This window comes from Mercenaria mercenaria, chromosome 3 (genome assembly GCF_021730395.1).
Source record: "Mercenaria mercenaria strain notata chromosome 3, MADL_Memer_1, whole genome shotgun sequence".
NCBI lineage: Eukaryota > Metazoa > Mollusca > Bivalvia > Venerida > Veneridae > Mercenaria > Mercenaria mercenaria.
In genome coordinates, this window is record NC_069363.1 from 101,040,803 (window position 1) to 101,061,124 (window position 20,322).

The window sequence follows — 20,322 nt, forward strand, 5'->3', positions numbered from 1 at the left end:
ATGCACTGACCCATTTCAAGCGTACGTTTCTCACATAAAACGAGCAGTTTGATGAAAGGGTACCAAACATTTTGAACAAGCGGTAATTTATCTTCCACTGTGCATCAGTCATATTGTGTCAATGTTTCATATTGCAGAGATACTCCACATTTTTTATGCTTTCACCAGCGTTAGGCCATAATTAAAATATTGTTTGTTTGCAGTGCTCCGACTGACCCAAAAAAATTTTTTAGGCAGTTCAGGGGGGCAATTTTTTTTTATATATGCTTTGATCCTTTCTGATGCAAAATGCATTTTTAGCAGACGTTTTCCTTTTCGTATTTTGATATACAGATCGTACACGACCTTATTGCCGTCTTCGCGCGTGTTTCAGAAGTCACAAGTTCCGATCCGAGTGAGAAAGTCGCTTAGACATCTTTACTTAGTCTTTCTCACATGATTTTAAGGTGACCTATGTATATTTGATAAACAATTTTCCAATAAACAAATGTCTCGGCGATATATGACCTTTTGTGTTGGTTCGCCGTAAATCCCAACTCATTCTTTTAATAAACAATGTTGTCTGACACGACGCCACGGACCTGACCAATGAGTCAGTACACATGGCCACGGACTAAAAGTTTATTCTGATTTTCTGTTGATTAGTTTCAACATTTAAAAGTTTATAAATTAAACAGACATCTGAATTTTTTATCATGCACCAGAATAATCGGCAATTTGAATGATTACTATTCACATTTTTATGTATAATTTAAAACAAGAGGGTCATGATGACCCTAAATCGCTCACAAGTAATAATATTATGAGCCACATGTTTCAAATAGCAAACTGATGCTATAATATTAGAAAGTAGGTCAAATCCATGATAACTGAATTTAAGATCGGCATGACAAGTGACCACCGGGACGGGGCCTCTTTTTACCCCAGGACCATTATTTGAACAATCCTGTTCAGAGGTCCACTAGGCAATGATACATACCAAAAATCAAAGGCCTAGGCCTTGAACTTTCAGACAAGAAGATTTTTTTCCCCTATATAAGTCTATGTAAAATTTGGGACCTCGGGGCAGGGCCTCTTTTCACCCAAGGGGGAAAATTTGAACAATTTTGGTACAGGACCACAAGGCATTGCAACAAACCAAATATCAAAAGCCTAGGCCTTGAAGTTTCAGACAAGAAGATTTCTAAAGTTTTCTCCTATATAAGTCTATGTAAAACTTGGGATCCTCAATGCTGGGCCTATTTTCACCCCAGGGCCACAATTTGAACTATCTTCACAGAGGACCACAAGGCAAAGCTACCCCACCCCTCTGGTGCCGGGCCTCTTTTCACCCTAGGGTAATAATTTGAACAATTTGGTAGAGGACCACAAGGCAATGCTACATACCAAATATAAAAGGTCTCGGTCATGTGGTTTCAGACAAGAAGATTTTTAAAGTTTTTCCTATAGAAGTCTATGTAAAACTTGTGACCTCTGGGGCGGGTTAGGGCACAATTTGAACAATCTTGATAGGGGACCATATGATGATGTCACATGCCAAATATCAAGGCTCTACATCTTGCGGTTTTGGATAAGAAGATTTTTAAAGTTTTTCCTGCTTGCAATTAAATTCTTTGAAAAATTTTGAAAGGGGATCAACCAAGGATCATTCTTGTGAAGTTTGGTGAGGTCAAGGTCAAGGTCAAACTGAGGTCAGGTGATGTTTGAAGATGAGGAATGATCACAGGTTACATCTGTATTAGTATCAATTCATTCTTGTAAGCGGTATTGATGCTAGACGAAACGGTCCCATTTGGTTAATTATGAGATAGCCCATATAAAGCAACCTAAGTCCAAAATGAGGTCAAGGTCACATCTGCGTTAGTATCAAGTCATTCTAGTAAGGGGTATTGATGCTAGATGAAACGGTCCCATTTGGTTAACCTCGTACGGACGGACGAATGGACAGGACGATCACTATATGCCTCCCGCATCAGTAGATGCCGGGGGCATAAAAACAATATGGGAAATGAATAGGCATATTGAAATATCAACTACAATTATAATTTGTGAAGTGGCGGATATCCCCTTCTACAGTACAAAAGCATTCTGTACCAGTACATACCTGTTCTCCGCAAGTAACTGCCAACTTCCCTGAATGAATTATCAGAGGTGGAGGACAAATGATTTCAGACACCATGTCTTTTATCAAATAGTCATTGAGAACATACGCCCAGCCCGGGGATCGAACTTGCGACCCTGTAGACCAATGCTCTCCCTACCAAGTGGGCGGGCTAGGATTAAGAGCAAGACTACATAATTATATTATAGGATTGAGAGCCAGTCTACATAATTGTATTGCAGAATGATTTTATTTTTCAGAATGTTTCATCAACCTGGTTATATTGAGAATGTGTCACTAAGACTGTCAGAGGTTCTTGCTGATATTGGAGTGGATGAGAGGATTGTTCTTAAGAGAAGGAAAACATTCCTGCTGGGTGAAACTATGTTTACAATACCATACAAAACAGTTGATGTGCATGGTTCATCATACTTTTTAGGCAGTCAGTGTGAGGGCACTACGACACCGGGACTAGACTCAGATATTGACAATCTTCTCTGTCATGAAGACTTTAATATAATACAAGACTGGGCTGACTGGGAACCTGGTGTATACAATTACTTGATGATCCAAGATGAGACTGTATCACCCGGCTACTGTCTGCTTCAAAATTTGAGAGATGATGCTCCTTTTCCAGAAGATGTACCTAATGAACACCACTTCAGAGACGGAACAGGAAGAATATTGTTAAGGAACACAACCCTGACTGCATTAAGAGCCCAGGCTAATCAAGTAGGAGTAAGACATGGTCCCGCATATGCACAACAAGGGTATCCTGGGTTTAAGGATGTAGACATTGTTGATGCTTTACCCTGTAAATCATGGCCTCTACAAGCTAGACAATGGTTAGACCAGCAAGGTGTGGGTCAGTGGCCTTCAGATCACATGAAGAGATATTGCAGAAACACTGGATGTTTTGTAGTAGCTGTTGGAAGCAAGGACAGTGAATACGAAGATCTTGAATGGAGAATATCAACATCTCTAGCAGAAAGGTGCTTAATGTTTAATCTCAATATGACACAGATTCGCTGTTATATTTTGATGAAGATGATACTAAAAACCTTCATCAAACCACACTTCAAAGACACAATTTCAAGTTTCATGTGTAAAACAGTCCTGTTCCACTGTATAGCAAATACATATTCTTATGTCTGGAGAGAAAATAACTTACTTGCTTGTCTGTCATTGTGTCTACTGGCCCTGTACAACAGTATTTTGAATGCAAACTGTCCTCATTTTATCATACCTGGAAACAACTTGATGAGAGGACATACACCTCATGAATATAAACCACACATTCTTGAAATACTGCACCAAATTATAAACAGTAGAGGAACATCATTACTGGGTATCAAATGTGATGATCTTGGTGAAAGAATTCAGCTGAAGATTAGTCATTTGCCCTCTGTCAAAACAAGTGACTGGATTTCAGGAGGCTTATTACTAACAGCTGCAAACTACATTTATGATGCTTTAAGCATTTATCTATTTTGGACAAGAAACAGAAGTTATAAAGTGGCCATGCAAACATATATTTTCAAACTAGTCTGTATTTTTTATCAATGCCAAGGAGTGGAAAAAACATTTTGCAGCCTTCTTGCACCACAGTTCTGTACAACTCTTGAATCTTTGCTTGCATCCCTTAACATTCGACAGTACAATTCTATATCAGCAGAAGCTCTTAACTGGATCTCACTGGGTCTGAACACAGATGTCTCTTCTAGTAAACTGAAGCTAGCATCCATGTTTTACTGTATAGGGGATACTCAAAGAACAGAAACTGTTCTCAGAGGTATTGAAGCAAAGTATGATCTAAACTGTTTAAAACATCGTTGAGCCTGTTTGTAAGTGTCATGATTTCATTCATCAACCTCCAAGAAGAGGATTCAATGCAATATGTGACAATCATAATGAAGAAGCTATACAGTACACTACAGCATTCTGTGTCAGATTTCTGCCATGTGAAAATAACTGTGTTCCACATGAACTAAGATATGAAATGTTTAGATCTACACAAGAGGAACATGCTTTCAGAGGGTTAGGAGACTACTGGATGGACTGGGCTGTGGTAGATTCCCTCCCTTACCTCTACTTCCTACAATACAAGACCTACAGCCATCTTGGAAGACAAGAAGATAAACAAAGAGCCCTTTCCAAACTTGCCAGGACCATTGATCAGGAACCAAACCTTGGTCACAGGGAAACAGCACTGAATCTACTAGGACAAAGTATGGAACAAGAGGAACAGACTGTGGTTGCTTTACATTGTTACTTGTTGTCCCTAAATCAAAGAGAGAGAAACAATGCTGCCAAGATCCATATCTGCAGACTTTTATCAAAAATGGCAAATAACCCTTAGCCTGGTGGCAGCAAGTGGTTTTGTCTTTGCGACCAGAGCAGACTGCAGACCAAGGTCAGCCTTCACAACTAATAAAACAAGAGCACCGCCTTGCGGGTGCTGACGCTCATCTGATTTTTTTTGTATAATAGAAATATTGTCCTACCCATGATTTTCTAAGTCTAAAAAGGGCCATCACTCTTGCAAAAAGCAGGATAGAGTTATGTTTCTTAATGTACAGTGTCCACTTATGATGGTGAAAAACTGTTGCAAGTTTTAAAGCAGTAGCTTTGATAGTTTATGAGAAAAGTTGACTTAAACATAATATTCAACCAAGAAAATGATTTTTCTAAGTCCAAAAGGGGCAATAATTATTGCAAAAAGCAGGATGGAGTTATGTTGCTTGCTGTACAGGGTCAGCTTATGATGGTGAACAAGAGTTGCAAGTTTAAAAGCAATAGCTTTGATAGTTTAAGAGAAAAAGTTGACCTAAACATAAAACTTAACCAAGAAATCTGATATTTTCTAAGTCCAAAAGGGGCCATAAATCTTGCAAAAAGCAGGATGGAGTTATGTTTCTTGCTGTACAGGGTCAGCTTATGATGGTGAACAAGTGTTGCAAGTTTTAAAGGAATAGCTTTGATAGTTTAGGATAAAAGCTGACCTAAACATAAAACTTAACCAAGAAAACTGATTTTCTAAGTCCAAAAGGGGCAATAATTCTTGCAAAAAGCAAGATGGAGTTATGTTTCTTGATGTACAGGGTCTGCTTATGATGGTGAACAAGTATTCCAAGTTTCAAAGCAAAAGCTTTGATAGTTTAGGAGAAAAGTTGACCTAAACATAAAACTTAACCAAGAAATCTGATATTTTCTAAGTACAAAAGGGGCCATAAATCTTGCAAAAAGCAAGATGGAGTTATGTTTCTTGCTATACAGGGTCAGCTTATGATGGTGAACAAGTATTCCAAGTTTCAAAGCAATAGCTTTGATAGTTTAGGAGAAAAGCTGACCTAAACATAAAACTTAACCAGGCAACGCCGACGCAGACGCCGACGCCGACGCCGACGCCGACAACCGCTCAAGTGATGACAATAACTCATCATTTTTTTTCAAAAAATCAGATGAGCTAAAAACAAAAAAGGTCCATGTAAGGAAGTTCAAGTTCAAATTCTGTTCAAGTTATGCAAACTCATGCAGCCAATGAAAATATTTTACAGGCATCTTTCACTTAAATATTTTATCTTAGCTTTAGATATTTACTTTAAAAGTAGAGAATCCTCATCAAATTTATTCAATTTTACTTAATATTTAAATTAATTGTACACGCAGAGCTACATTCATCATTAAATGTCATGCTGTTACAGTCCATTGTAACATAAAAAAAAAACACCTCCAGTTTTTTTGCAGTAATACACATTTATACTTTGTTTAGCTATAATAGGGTGTACTTTTTTAAATGTACATACTATTCTAAACCTAATGTAAAGCATTGTTAATACATTTGTATTTATAAACATGTAAATAAAAAAAACTTCATGTAGTAATAGTTTATGTTTTCAGTAAGTGCAACAAGAGCTGTCCGTAAGACAGCCAATGCTCAACTATTCGAAATGTTGTCCAAGAAGCAGAGATACTACCCAAAATATCAAAATATCTAAAAAATTTCAATCCAGTACCTGCACTGGTAAACTTTAACAATGTTAACCAGATGTTTTAACTTCTAAAGGGGACATAATTAAACCATAATGCATGTCAGAGTTATGGGACTTCATGCAATCAACTAGTTTTATAACCCCGAAGGCATATATGAAGTTTCAACTTAATATCTGCATCACTGTGACCATCATTGACCTTTGACCTTCCGATTCCAAAGTCGAACCTGACCTGTATTTTCTGTTGTTACACCAGTTCTGTGTACCAAAAATTATTTAAATAGGTCAAGCCTTTCATGAGTTATCATCCGGAAACCATGAAAACCAATGGACCGACAGACAGATCAACAAGCTCACTCCTATAATATACCCCCGCCAAACTTTGTTATGTGGGGGTATAATGATCAAAAGGCAATATCACAATGGTTGACCTAGTGACATAGCTTTTGACCACAGGTATCTCAATGTCTCCTATACCATAAATTACGTCAACGTTAAGGCTTTATTACACTAGTGTATTATCATTTTTAAACTAGAGCTATCACTAAAGGTGATGAATGTACCCCCGCATGCACTGACACAGTACATTGCAATTTGACGCACACAAGATTGCATAATTATGTAGACTGTATGTATACAGTATAGTAACAAAAAACAAAGTCCCATAACTATGCAGAATATTTATCTAAAAGAATGTATAATGCACCATGCACAACTAGGGTTTGTACTGATCACTTGTGTGAAGTTTCATTAAATTGTGTGCAAGGGTTTGGTAGATTAGGCACGCACAAGATTGCATATGCAGACTGTATGTACATAGTATGTTAGCAAGAAACAAAGTCCCATAACTCTGCAATATTTGTCGCTGAAAGAACCTAACATGCCCCATGCACAACTACTGTTGTTACTGATCACTTGTGTGAAGTTTCATTAAATTGTGTCAAGGGGATGAGGAGAGATGGTGCGCACAAGATTGTGTCTATGTATATAGTATAGTAACAAAAAACAAAGTCCCATAACTCTGCAAATTTTTTTTTCTGAAAGAACCTAACATGCCCCATGCACACCTACTGTTGTTACTGATCACTTGTGTGAAGTTTCATTAAATTGTGTCAAGGGGATGAGGAAAGATGGTGCGCACAAGATTGTGTCTATGTATATAGTATAGTAACAAAAAAACAAAGTCCCATAACTCTGCAAATTTTTTTTCTAAAAGAACCTAACATGCCCCATGCACAACTACTGTTGGTATTGATCACTTGTGTGAAGTTTCATTAAATTGTGTCCAGGGGATGAGGAGAGATGGTGCGCACAAGATTGTGTCTATGTATATTGTATAGTAACAAAAAAACAAAGTCCCATAACTCTGCAAATTTTTTTTCTAAAAGAACCTAATATGCCCCATGCACAACTACTGTTGGTACTGATCACTTGTGCGAAGTTTCATTAAATTATGTTAAGGGGATGAGGAGAGATGGTGCGCACAAGATTGTGTCTATGTATATAGTATAGTAACAAAAAAAACAAAGTCCCATAACTCTGCAAATTTTTTTTCTAAAAGCACCTTACATGCCCCATGCACAACTACTGTTGGTACTGATCACTTGTGTGAAGTTTCATTAAATTGTGTCAAGTGGATAAGGAGAGATGGTGCGCACAAGATTGCGTCCACGGACAGACGGACAGACAGACAGACGGACAGACGGACAGACAGACAGACAACCTGAAACCAGTATACCCCCCCTTACAACTTTGTTGTCGGGGGGTACAATAATGGTTTTATTACACTCCCGTGACGTCAAACGTGATAAAAAGATTTATCAGAAGATCAAATTGAAAATGTGACTAGTGTTAACAAGATTTTTTTCATGTTCAGCCCTTATGATTTAGTTTTTAATTCAGATAACCCAGTTTCAAAACTGACCAACATTTCGTAGAGACAAACTTTCTGACATTTAGTTTTATGAAAATCAGGTAGAAAACATAGCCTCTATAGTGTTTAAAATTCTATGAACAGACCTTGTGGCATAGTTTTTGACTCTAGACCCAGTTTTCGAACTCATCAGAGGTATTTTATTGCGGGGAAACATTCTGACCATGTTTCATTAAGACTGAACCAAAATTATTGTTTGTTTGTTTTGGGTTTAACGCCATTTTTTAACAGTATTTCAGTCATGTAACGGCGGGCAGTTAACCTAACCAGTGTTCCTGGATTCTGTACCAGTACAAACCTGTTCTCCGCAAGTAACTGCCAACTTCCCCACATGAATCAGAGATGGAGGACTAATGATTTTAGACACAATGTTGTTTATCAAATAGTCACGGAGAACATACGCCCCGCCTGAGGATCGAAGTCACGACCCCGCGATCCGTAGACCGACGCTCTACCTACTGAGCTAAGCGGCCGGGGTTCCAAAATTATTACCTTTAGCAAGGTTTTTTTTCTTTCTTTTGTCGTCAAAATTATTACCTTTAGCAAGTCGACAAAAAAAAAATAGCTGATAACTGACAATGAACATCTAACGGCCGACACAGGTACCACAAAAACTCACATTCTTCAGATGAGCTCAAGTTTATCCCCAACATTTTGTTATAGCCGGGCTCTGTGGAATTATAGCCGGGTACACTTTTCAGCTGTCTATCGCGATAAACATATTATTCATTTAAGTAAATTTAGGTGATGAATTATCAGAATATTATGAAACAGCTTCTGAAACTGTAGCATATTTATCAAAGGTAGGTTAAGTATGTAAAAGAATAAATCATGAAGAATTCAATATGAGAATCATTATTTAATATTTTCTACTTGATTTTCTTTTCCAAGCCTGGTTTAAAGAAAATATGCATTGTGATTTTTTTCTTGCATTAATTGAGTATTTACAGAAGCATAGCAATTTTGAGAGGAACTATCTCCAATACGTCTGTGTTTTGTGTTTAAATTGAATCTGCTGCTGATTTCATGAAAGAATATTAAAGTAAAAGTGATTTATTATCAAATTATTGATGTTTTCTACCTTCTCCAATACTGTGCATTGACTTTAATGTCCGAATTTAAGCTGTCCGAAATATCCTGCACTTTGGGTATGATTTTCCCGGTTTTCGCCAATAGCAGTTGCAATTTTGCAGCTAGTTTTATTGAAATATCCTTGCTATTACTTGCTGGATATGGAAAGTACAAATTAATGGTTCGGCATGTTCTACCAGCGTCCATTATTTTTGGTTGCAACTAAACAGAAACGTCAATTTCTGCCGACCTATTTCATTTTAAATTATTCCAAAATTAATTGCATACAATATCAACATTTGTTAGATATATAAAAGTTCTAAAACTCTATTTCTTCCCAAAACAAAATGTGGTTTGCAATAAAATCGTCATGCACAAAAACGAAAGTACAATTTGACAGTTTGCGGTAAAATAAGCCGATTGTTTGTAACACTGTCAGTGACGACGTTCTGCAACTATATCATTATCAAATTTGCCTGCAGGCATGTGCAAAACTGCTTACTATCAATTGGTTATGTTTATAGGTGATAAAATGTATGAAAATTTATATATTGAAATTTTATACCTGGGCGCCAAGATATTTTAGCCGGGCACCGCGCCCAGCTGAAAGGGCCTGGGGAGAATCCTGGAGCTAAAAAACTTAGAAATTTTGATAAAAAAGTATGATTAATTCCAAAGGACAATTATTTTCAAAAAGAGTCCTATTGTACAATGGAAGTGTATCACAACCTTTCCTCATTTTAAGGCAGAAATACGTACCAGGATTATTAAGTGCCTCTGGACCTGGTAATTGCTCTGGTTTGATATCTTGAGGAACCTGTGAGGCTGCTATTTGATCATCATAGGCTTTCAGTTCCTCTGTGGAGGCAATTCTCTTTGGATCATTGGTAAACACTCGTATAGTACCATCACTGAAATATGTATAACTGAAGATTTAACTAACCCGGAGATAGAGAAAAGTAAATATAATATGGGTACATTTTCTCTGTAGTAAAACAAATATATTGGTCCAGGTATCTGACATGGGTAGAAATCAAGATTTTCGAAGTCGGCTAAATGGCTTCCTCACATAAGAATTCTACACTCACAGTGAGGTTTTGAATCAATGGAAAGGAAGATGGTGCAAAAGATGTACAATTATTATTTTAAGTTTTGTTAATACAGCCCCTCTACATAATGATGGTTTTCATACTGACTTTTTGTCAGTCCAATGATAAACTGGTAACGACCTTAATCACTTATTATATAATTAATGAAAAAATAATTTTGCTTAGTCAACTAAGTGACAATAAGTAAGTACCTGGCACCAGATACTATATCTCCGTTAACTAGAGTACACACAGTCCATATAGACAATGTAGGATGTGTTATGGTCTGTGTATTCTCTCCATTACGCCAAACCCTCACTGTACGATCCTCTCCACTGGTCACAAAATCCTGACCATTCGGTAAAACAGCAATACTATAGACAAAGTTCTCATGACCATAATAGACCTGGAGACAGTCACCAGACAGAAGCCACCGCCTGATTGTAGCATCATTAGAACAGGAGAGAAACTCACTACCCTGTGTTACTGCTAGACCACGCACACAATCCTCGTGCCCTGGAACAATGATATACATATATGTTTAACATACAAGACTTTCTGGAAAAGATGAGTTTGGCAGAAGCAATTTTAAATAACTATTTACAGATATAAAGACATAAATGTACATCATTATCATAAATTTTGTCTTTAAAAGAAGTTCATTTCTGTCAAACATTGGACAAAATTGTAGAAGATATTGTCATTGATTGACTGGTTTTTTGCCTATATTGCCATGAGTGCTATATTCTTTATGACAATAACATTTTTTACTTAGATCTTCATTTATATGAAAGAAAAATTAAACAGCAACCTTTATCATGTAATTGTTGGATAATTAAGATATTTACAGTACTACTGGATTTAACTTCATTAAAGCAACTGATATAACTACCTTTGATTGTGTTTACACACTTGCCGGCCTTCCATACTTTGATTGTTTTATCAGCTGAGCCAGTCAACATTGTACCTTGTTCCGGCATTATAGCCACAGCCCATACTGCTGACCCATGACCTAAATATTTCAAAATTTAATTTTTGATAAGAAAATTTTATGAAATTAAACCATTTTGAGTAAAATGTTAACTTTAAACACATAACAATAGAGTCATGAAGGCCCTGTGTCACTCACCAGCTTTACTTAGATCTAATTAAGACAATCATTCTGATCATGTTTCATGGACATCAGTTAAACAAGAGCACTGCCTTGCGGGTGCTGACGCTCATCTGATTTTTTTTGTGTAATAGAAATATTGTCCTACCCATGATTTTCTAAGTCTAAAAAGGGCCATCATTCTTGAACAAAAACGGGATAGAGTTATGTTTCTTGATGAACAGTGTCCACTTATGATGGTGAAAAACTGTTGCAAGTTTTAAAGCAATAGCTTTGATAGTTTATGAGAAAAGTTGACTTAAACATAATACTCAACCAAGAAAATGATTTTCTAAGTCCAAAAGGGGCAATAATTATTGCAAAAAGCAGGATGGAGTTATGTTGCTTGCTGTACAGGGTCAGCTTATGATGGTGAACAAGTGTTGCAAGTTTCAAAGCAATAGCTTTGATAGTTTAAGAGAAAAAGTTGACCTAAACATAAAACTTAACCAAGAAATCTGATATTTTCTAAGTCCAAAAGGGGCCATAAATCTTGCAAAAAGCAGGACGGAGTTATGTTTCTTGCTATACAGGGTCAACTTATGATGGTGAACAAGTGTAGCAAGTTTTAAAGCAATAGCTTTGATAGTTTAGGATAAAAGCTGACCTAAACATAAAACTTAACCAAGAAAACTGATTTTCTAAGTCCAAAAGGGGCAATAAATCTTGCAAAAAGCAAGATGGAGTTATGTTTCTTGATGTACAGGGTCTGCTTATGATGGTGAACAAGTATTCCAACTTTCAAAGCAATAGCTTTGATAGTTTAGGAGAAAAGTTGACCTAAACATAAAACTTAACCAAGAAATCTGATATTTTCTAAGTACAAAAGGGGCCATAAATCTTGCAAAAAGCAAGATGGAGTTATGTTTCTTGCTATACAGGGTCAGCTTATGATGGTGAACAAGTATTCCAAGTTTCAAAGCAATAGCTTTGATAGCTTAGGAGAAAAGCTGACCTAAACATAAAACTTAACCAGGCAACGCCGACGCCGACGCCGACAACCGCTCAAGTGATGACAATAACTCATCATTTTTTTTCAAAAAATCAGATGAGCTAAAAATGCATCCTCTAGGGGGTAAAAAAAATGTTTTACTATGATTTTGCATAGTGACCTAGTTTCAAGCATTAATTTACCTTGACTTTATATTGACAAACATTCTCACCATGTTTCATGAAGATCAAGTTCAAAATGTAACCCATAGAGTGTTAACAAGATTTTTCTATAATTTGATCTTATGGTCTACTTTTCGACCTTGTATGAGCTAGTTTCAAAAATGTCTTAGACGTCATTAAGGCAAACATTCTGACTATGTTTCAAACAAAACAGAATTGTCCCCTCAAGTGTTTACAAGATATTTCTATTATTCAACTTAAATAGCAACCTCTTAAAGACCCACCATGACCTAGTGACCTACTTTTTTCACCAACAAAATCTTCATGAAAATCATTCTTATGATACAGGTAATATTCAGCTATACTACAAGTTTTCAGGTGGACAATTTAGGCCCTTCCTGAATAAATGTGTTTTGACAACTTCATCTGCAAGTTTGTTCAGTCAATCTCTTTACAGCATAGTTTCAAAAATGTAGAAGAATAACTAGCTTACACTGTAGAAACAAAATGTGATAGAAAGTTAACTTAATACACTGATTTCTGTACATATTGCTAAAGTAATTCAATAAAATGTTAAGACATTACACACATAAAAGTCATTGTCTTGGCTTAATCTATATCACTGTCAATTTGTAGCTAAATACTTGTTTATCTCATTTTTTTTCCATGCAAATCATGTATAATTACCATCATGGAAATACAAAAGAATACAGTTATTTTGTGGTGCCTCTTTAAGGTGTTAACAGTATATCTGATGAGAGATTGACAAATGAGGGAAGACAAAGGGTATCAAAATTGCTCACCTTGAACAAAAAAACAAACAAAAACAATTTCCTATACATTTTAGTATCAATTAAATAACCTGAAGTGTCTTCTAGAAAACATGTATCTATGAGTTACACCATCATTATATTTCCATAAAAGAAAAGTTATAAGAGCCTACCTGTTATATTGACATATAGCATATCTATTGGAACAGTTTCTAATTTAAATACTTCAATTTATTAAGTAAATTTTGAGTAAAAGCAAGAAAACATTAACAAAATGAAACTGAAACCGTAAAACTTTAATTCAGTCAGAAGTTTCATTTTTTTTAGAATCTGCACCACTTCTATGAAATACTTAATAATTGAGCCACGCCATGAGAAAACCAACATAGTGGCTTAGCGCCCAGCATGGATCCAGACCAGCCTGTGCATCTGCGCAGTCTGGTCAGGATCCATGCTGTTCGCTCTCAAAGTCTATTGCAATTAGAGAAACTGTTGGCAAACAGCATGGATCCTGACCAGCCTGCGCGGATGCGCAGGCTGGTCTGGGTCCATGCTGGTTGCAAAGCCAGTATGTTGGTTTTCTCATGGCATGGCTCAATTTTACCTTCCAGTGTCATCACACATTTCTGTGAGAGCCATACTTTAGCTGTTTTATCCCAGGAACCACTCAATAATGTACCAAACTTTCCAGAAGCAAGGGCACACACTGAAATAAACAATACTAAAAATTAAACATGTATTTTCATTTACTTTACAAAAGAGCATACCTCCATAAATCAGCTCTTACACTAGTGACAATACAACAGATAGTAAAACATAATACATAAGGTCAATCAGTACACATGTACTCTATAACTTGTCTAAAGTCAAAGTACCAAGACTTCAACTTTTAAGGGCACAACTTGGCAAACTGTAAAACAAAAATCTATTAAATCTGTCCATTTTTGCAGGATTAAGTTTGATGTCCATTTTGGTAGGATTTATGAGAAAAGCATTAAAAGCCATACTTCAAATTATTTAAACAACAAAACAAAGAGCTGTGTTCAATAAACGCTTGATGCCCCCGGTGGCATCCTTGTCAATACAAAGCAACCTGAGTCCAAAATGAGGTCAAGTTCAAGGTCAAGGTCAAACTGAGGTCAGGTGATGTCTGAAGATGAGGAATGGTCACAGGTTACATCTGCATTAGTATCAGTCCCATTTGATTAACCTTGTACAAACGGACAGGACAATCACTATATACCTCCCGCATCAGTAGATGCCGGGGGAATAAAAATTACAAGATCGCTCACCTGAGTAATATGAGCCACATGTTTCATATGGCAAAATGATGCTAAAATATTATGAAGGTAGGTCAGTAGCTCACATTCATGGTAAATGAAAGTCAATTTTAAGATCAGTGTGCAAAACTGTACATGTCATCCAAATTTTAAGGCTGTATCTTAAAAAACAAGAAACTAAAAATGTAGGTCAGTAGGTCAAGGTCACAGTCAAGTGATCCCTAATCGCTTGGGTCATCAGGTAATTATAATTAAACATTCTAGGAAATATGATCCGATAATTTTTGGAGTATTTTTTCCTGTATAACTCATCATTATAACAAGTGACCCCCAGGCAGGGCCTCTTTTCACCCAAGAGGCATAATTTGAACAAACTAGTTAGAGATCCACCAGGCAATGCTACATACTAAATACCAAAGGCCTAGGCCTTGAACTTTCATACAAAAAGATCTTCATTTCTTTTTCCTACATAAGTCTGTCTATGATAAACTTGGTACTCCAAGTGCAGGGCCTCTTTTCACCCCAGGGACATAATTTGAACGATTCTGGTAGAGGACCACAAGGCAATGCAACATACCAAATATCAAAAGCCTAGGCCTTGCAGTTTAAGGCAAGAAGATTTTTTAAAAGTTTTTTTTTCTAATGATATGTCTATGTAAAACTTGAGACCCATGAGGCAGGGCCTCTTTTCAACCCAGGGGCATAATTTGAACAATTTTGGTAGAGGACCACAAGGCAATGCTACATACAAAATATCAAAGGCCAAGGTCTTCTGGTTTTAGACAAGAAGATTTTTAAAGTTTTTTACTATATATTAAGTCTATGTAAAACTTGTGACCCCCGGGGCGGGGCTTCTTTTCATCACCCCAGGGGCATAATTTGAACAATCCTGATAAAGGACTATAAGATAATGTCACATGCCAAATCTCAAGGCTCTACGCCTTGCGATTTTAGACAAGAAGATCTTTAAAAAATTTCCTTTCGGTTGCAATGGCAACCAGAGTTCTGCATGGAATTAAATTCTTTGAACATTTTTGAAAGAGGACCACCCAAGGATCCTTCCTGTGAAGTTTGGTGTAATTCTGTCCAGTGGTTTTCAAGAAGAAGATTTTTTTATAAAATGTTGACGGACGCACGGCAGATGACACACGACGGACAATGAGCGGTCGCAAAAGCTTACCATGAGCCTTTGGCTCAGGTGAGCTAAAAACAATAAAATTAACATTTCCACATTTCCATCCCCCTCCCCCCTCAGTTACCTGTGCTAGTGTGTCCCTCAAGTTTATATAGTGGCTGTGGTGAATCAAGTGTGAAAGCTAGAATGGTTGAATCATTACTGCCAGTAAATATAAGTCCATGTGGATGTTTGTCATCTGGAGGTAAGCAGCAAACACTTGCCACAAAATTACTGTGTCCACTCATACAGTGACCCTCTTGAAAACCATTTTCTCCTCTGAAATTGAAATACAGCATTTAGTCACACATGCAAACAATATAACACCATACATTACGGAAAAATGTTCATTTTACTTAAATCAGTGTTTGAAAAGTTACATCTTCACAGCAAGTTCGAAGATCATGTGTAAAGGGCCTACTCGAGAATCGAACTTTTAGGGCAAGACTAGAATACTTTCATGCAAATTTTCAGACGTAGTGGTTTTTGCAGGTTGGTCGGGAGACAGCAAACAAAGCCAATTTCAATTCTGGTCTTGCTGATGACACTAAATTGCAGAAACAATTACAAAAAGTGGGTACATGTACCCACATACTTCAGAAAATGTGGGTACATGATAAAAACAAGAGGACCATGATGGTCCTGAATCGCTCACCTATCCCCACATGACCCAGTGTTGAACTGAGTATGACGTCGTTATTTCTATTATTTGACAAAGTGACCTAGTTTTTCAGCACATGTGACATAGATATCATCAAGATAAAAAATTCTGACCAATTTTCATGAAGATCCATTGAAAAATATTGCCTCTAGAGAGGTCACATGGTTTTTCTATTATTTGACCTAACGACCTAGTTTTTGAAGGCACGTGACCCACTTTTAAACTTGACCTAGATATCATCAAGGTGAACATTCTCACCAATTTTCATGAAGATCTCGTGAAAAATATGGCCTCTAGAGAGGTCACAAGGTTTTTCTATTTTTTGGCCTACTGACCTAGTTTTTGACGGCACATGACCCAGTTACGAACCTGACCTAGATATCATCAAGCTGAACAGTCTCACCAATTTTCATGAAGATCCATTGAAAAATATGGCCTCTAGAGAGGTCACAAGGTTTTTCTATTTTTAGACCTACTGACCTAGTTTTTGACCGCACGTGACCCAGTTTCGAACCTGACCTAGATATCATCAAGGTGAACATTCTGACCAATTTTCATGAAGATCCATTGAGAAATATGGCCTCTAGAGAGGTCACAAGGTTTTTCTATTTTTAGACCTACTGACCTAGTTTTTGATCCCACATGACCCAGTATCGAACTTGACCTAGATATCATCAAGGTGAACATTCTGACAAATATTCATGAAGATCTCATGAAAAATATGGCCTCTAGAGAGGTCACAAGGTTTTTCTATTTTTAGATCTACTGACCTAGTTTTTACCCCCACATGACCCAGTTTCGAACTTGACCTAGATATCATCAAGCTGAACATTCTGACCAATTTTCATGAAGATCCATTGAGAAATATGGCCTCTAGAGAGGTCACAAGGTTTTTCTATTTTTAGACCTAATGACCTAGTTTTTGACCCCACGTGACCCAGTTTCAAACTTGACCTAGATATCATCAAGGTGAACATTCTGACCAATATTCATGAAGATCTCATGAAAAATATGGCCTCTAGAGAGGTCACAAGGTTTTTCTATTTTTAGACCTACTGACCTAGTTTTTGACCCCACGTGACCCAGTTTTGAACTTGACCTAGATATCATCAAGGTGAACATTCTGACCAATATTCATAAAGATCTTGTGAAATATATGGCCTCTAGAGAGGTCACAAGGTTTTTCTATTTTTAGACCTACTGACCTAGTTTTTGATGGCATGTGACCCAGTTTCAAACTTGACCTAGATATCATCAAGGTGAACATTCTGACCAATTTTCATAAAGATCCCATGAAAAATGTGACCTCTAGAGTGGTCACAAGCAAAAGTTTACGGACGCACGGACGGACGCACGGCAGCACGGACGGACGACGGACGCCGCGCGATCACAAAAGCTCACCTTGTCACTTTGTGACAGGTGAGCTAAAAAGTTGGGTACAAACAATACAAATTGAAACAAATGTTCCAACTGAAACAAAATTATAAAGAAGAAAATTGGAAGTGACACTTTTATTCATCCTGTGTTATTGACAGACAGTGGTTTGTTTTACACATGCACCACAGGGATACAGCTAGAAGTCACTTCGCCTTATAGGAAAGTGGAGATACTTCTAGTTGAAAAATAGAAATGTTCTCATTTCTAACTCAATATAACCGCCCCCAGCCCCCATGCCACAAACACACACCCAGCAAGCTTGTGAAGCAATTTGAAAAGATGGCTATAATTGTTTCTTGTTTATGGATAAAAGCTATGGATGTGACCATTCATTTTCTTAGATACATCATTTTCCATGCAATGAGTTTTCTTTATTCCATAATTCTGAAAAAAAAGCTGTTTTCAAAAATTCAAGCAGACGCTGGTAAGTATCACCCACCGAGTTTTTATAACATTTTTTGCTGCTATATCTTGCTGCAACATAATTTATAGTGGCAAAAAAAATGTTATATTATATTACTTGGCAGGTAATACTTATTTAGCATGAACAGTATCGGACTTGAATAAAAATGAAAAATAATTTGTAGAAAACTGCCCGATGAAAGTCAGTCTGCAACCGGTCATTTTGTAAATATTAATAAAGAAGCAGCTTACGAGTCTTTCTTTTACAATGAGATCAATTATTTGTGTAGTAGATGCCAGCTGACCGCTTAATTATTCAACAACTTGTTGAAAAAAAAACGTCCAAAAACATTGTTTTTGCCCTCGCACATGATGACAATAATCGGAAAGTGTCAAAGATGTAACCCCGTTGTTGACTGGCTAATTACTATCATGTCTAATTTTATGAATAATTTCATTCACTGTCACAGTTCTCGTGAAAATCTCACAAGTACCTGGAGTATGCGGAGCTTTAATTATGCCATCGGCATGTAAATTCAACTTGTCTTGACATGTAGCAAACTGTCAACAGTGTGTATTGCGGTAATTTGCGTGTGTGATCAAAAATAATGTCTGGTTACTTGAATTTCGGCTCTTTAAGGACTAACAATTGTATTTTTCTGTCAGATTTTTTATGCGTGCATTGTACCCGTGGAATTTTAAAACTTGCATGCAAGTGACCTTTTATGTGTGAATTACGCGGATTTTTGCGTGAATGGGAATGCTGGCTGTATATTAGTTTGGGTACATGAAATCTGTTAAAATTACAATTTAAATCAAAACCATAGGTTTAATTTCAAGACTGTACGCATAATTATAGCTTATTTTCTACCGACAATGGCTTTGAATTTTCTGAAAACGAGAAAAAAATAAAGTGATCCAACCTGTCTGAAATTCTCTCATTAGTTTTATCTACTGAAACTGAAAAAACTGAAACTGCTTTATTTGATTAAACGCCTAATTTTACACATAGTATATTCACTGGCGTTGTACATTGAATTAAAAAAGAAAAATCATGATAAATTATATACATAATCATTCAGGGGTGTAACTGTTTCAAGTTATTGCTGTTTATAACCCATTTGAGTTATTGCTTATATTTTCATAACTTGTTTCAGTTATCATAAAATATTACAAAGCCCTCCTGTGCCAATTCCTCATTTTGAATGTGATTATTGCAATTATTTCCTGAATCCTTGAACTCTTATCTTTCCAGCTATGCAGTAAAATTATTTACGCAAGGCTGATAAAGTTTTACGCAAAAGGTTTAAAGCTATAAAACTCTTAGAGTCCCGTTATGCTTATCAGGTCATGATCAGACTAAAAGAGAATTTGATTAACCACAGATTTCTACTTATTTCACTGATAATGGTATCAAACAATGAAACACAACATATTTGACAAAATTTCTGTACAGTGCAAATTACAACATTGCGTATAAAGCATACGTCGATCACACTACATAGCAGAGTATACTCAGCGTCTCTACCATATTCAGTCCACCAACAGAGAAATAATCAGAACCATGATTCAAAGCTTTTAAAAAACAGTGTTTTGAGCTTTTTCTTAAGTGTCTACCGAATCAGAATTTCTCACTTCTGCTGGTAGTTTGTTCCATAGTTTCGGCCCTACAGTTTGAAAACTTCTATCGCCAAATGTTTTACGTTTGTTAAATGGTACCTCGTAACAACCTGTAACAGAGTCTGAAGACCTTAAACTACGTTTTGGTGCTTGTTCCGATAATAATTCAGTCAAGTAAGATGGAGCTTGGCTGATTGAACAATTAAACATGACAGTTAAAATCTTAAATTCAATTCTAGCTTTGATAGGAAGCCAATGTAGTCGGAACAAAGCTTGTTTTGAACTGTAATACTTGCCGAGTCTTAAAACTAGCTTGGCACACATGTTTTGTATCCTTTGCATTTTCTGAATTTCACAGTGAGGAATTCCACACAATATTGCATTGCAATAATCTGTATGTGAAATAACCAGTGATAATACCAGAATTTCAGTAGCCTCTTTAGTAAGGTATTTTCTAATATTTTTGATTCTAAGATAATTAACCATTGCAGTCTGACATTTTCTCTTGACATGATCCTTAAAACTAAGAT

General features: G+C 36.6%; 1 protein-coding gene across 1 annotated transcript in view; it reads right to left on the minus strand.

Moving 5' to 3' along the window:
- Positions 1–20,322, minus strand: part of LOC123523839 (phospholipase A-2-activating protein-like) — a 35,512-nt gene that overhangs the window by 14,375 nt on the left and 815 nt on the right. The window contains exons 2-6 of the mRNA XM_053539883.1: positions 15,758–15,951; positions 13,823–13,924; positions 11,078–11,197; positions 10,398–10,701; positions 9,762–10,008 (exon numbers count right to left, since the gene is read on the minus strand). Coding sequence (XP_053395858.1) covers positions 9,762–10,008; positions 10,398–10,701; positions 11,078–11,197; positions 13,823–13,924; positions 15,758–15,951 — 967 coding nt within the window. The remainder of the gene's footprint in view (positions 1–9,761; positions 10,009–10,397; positions 10,702–11,077; positions 11,198–13,822; positions 13,925–15,757; positions 15,952–20,322) is intronic.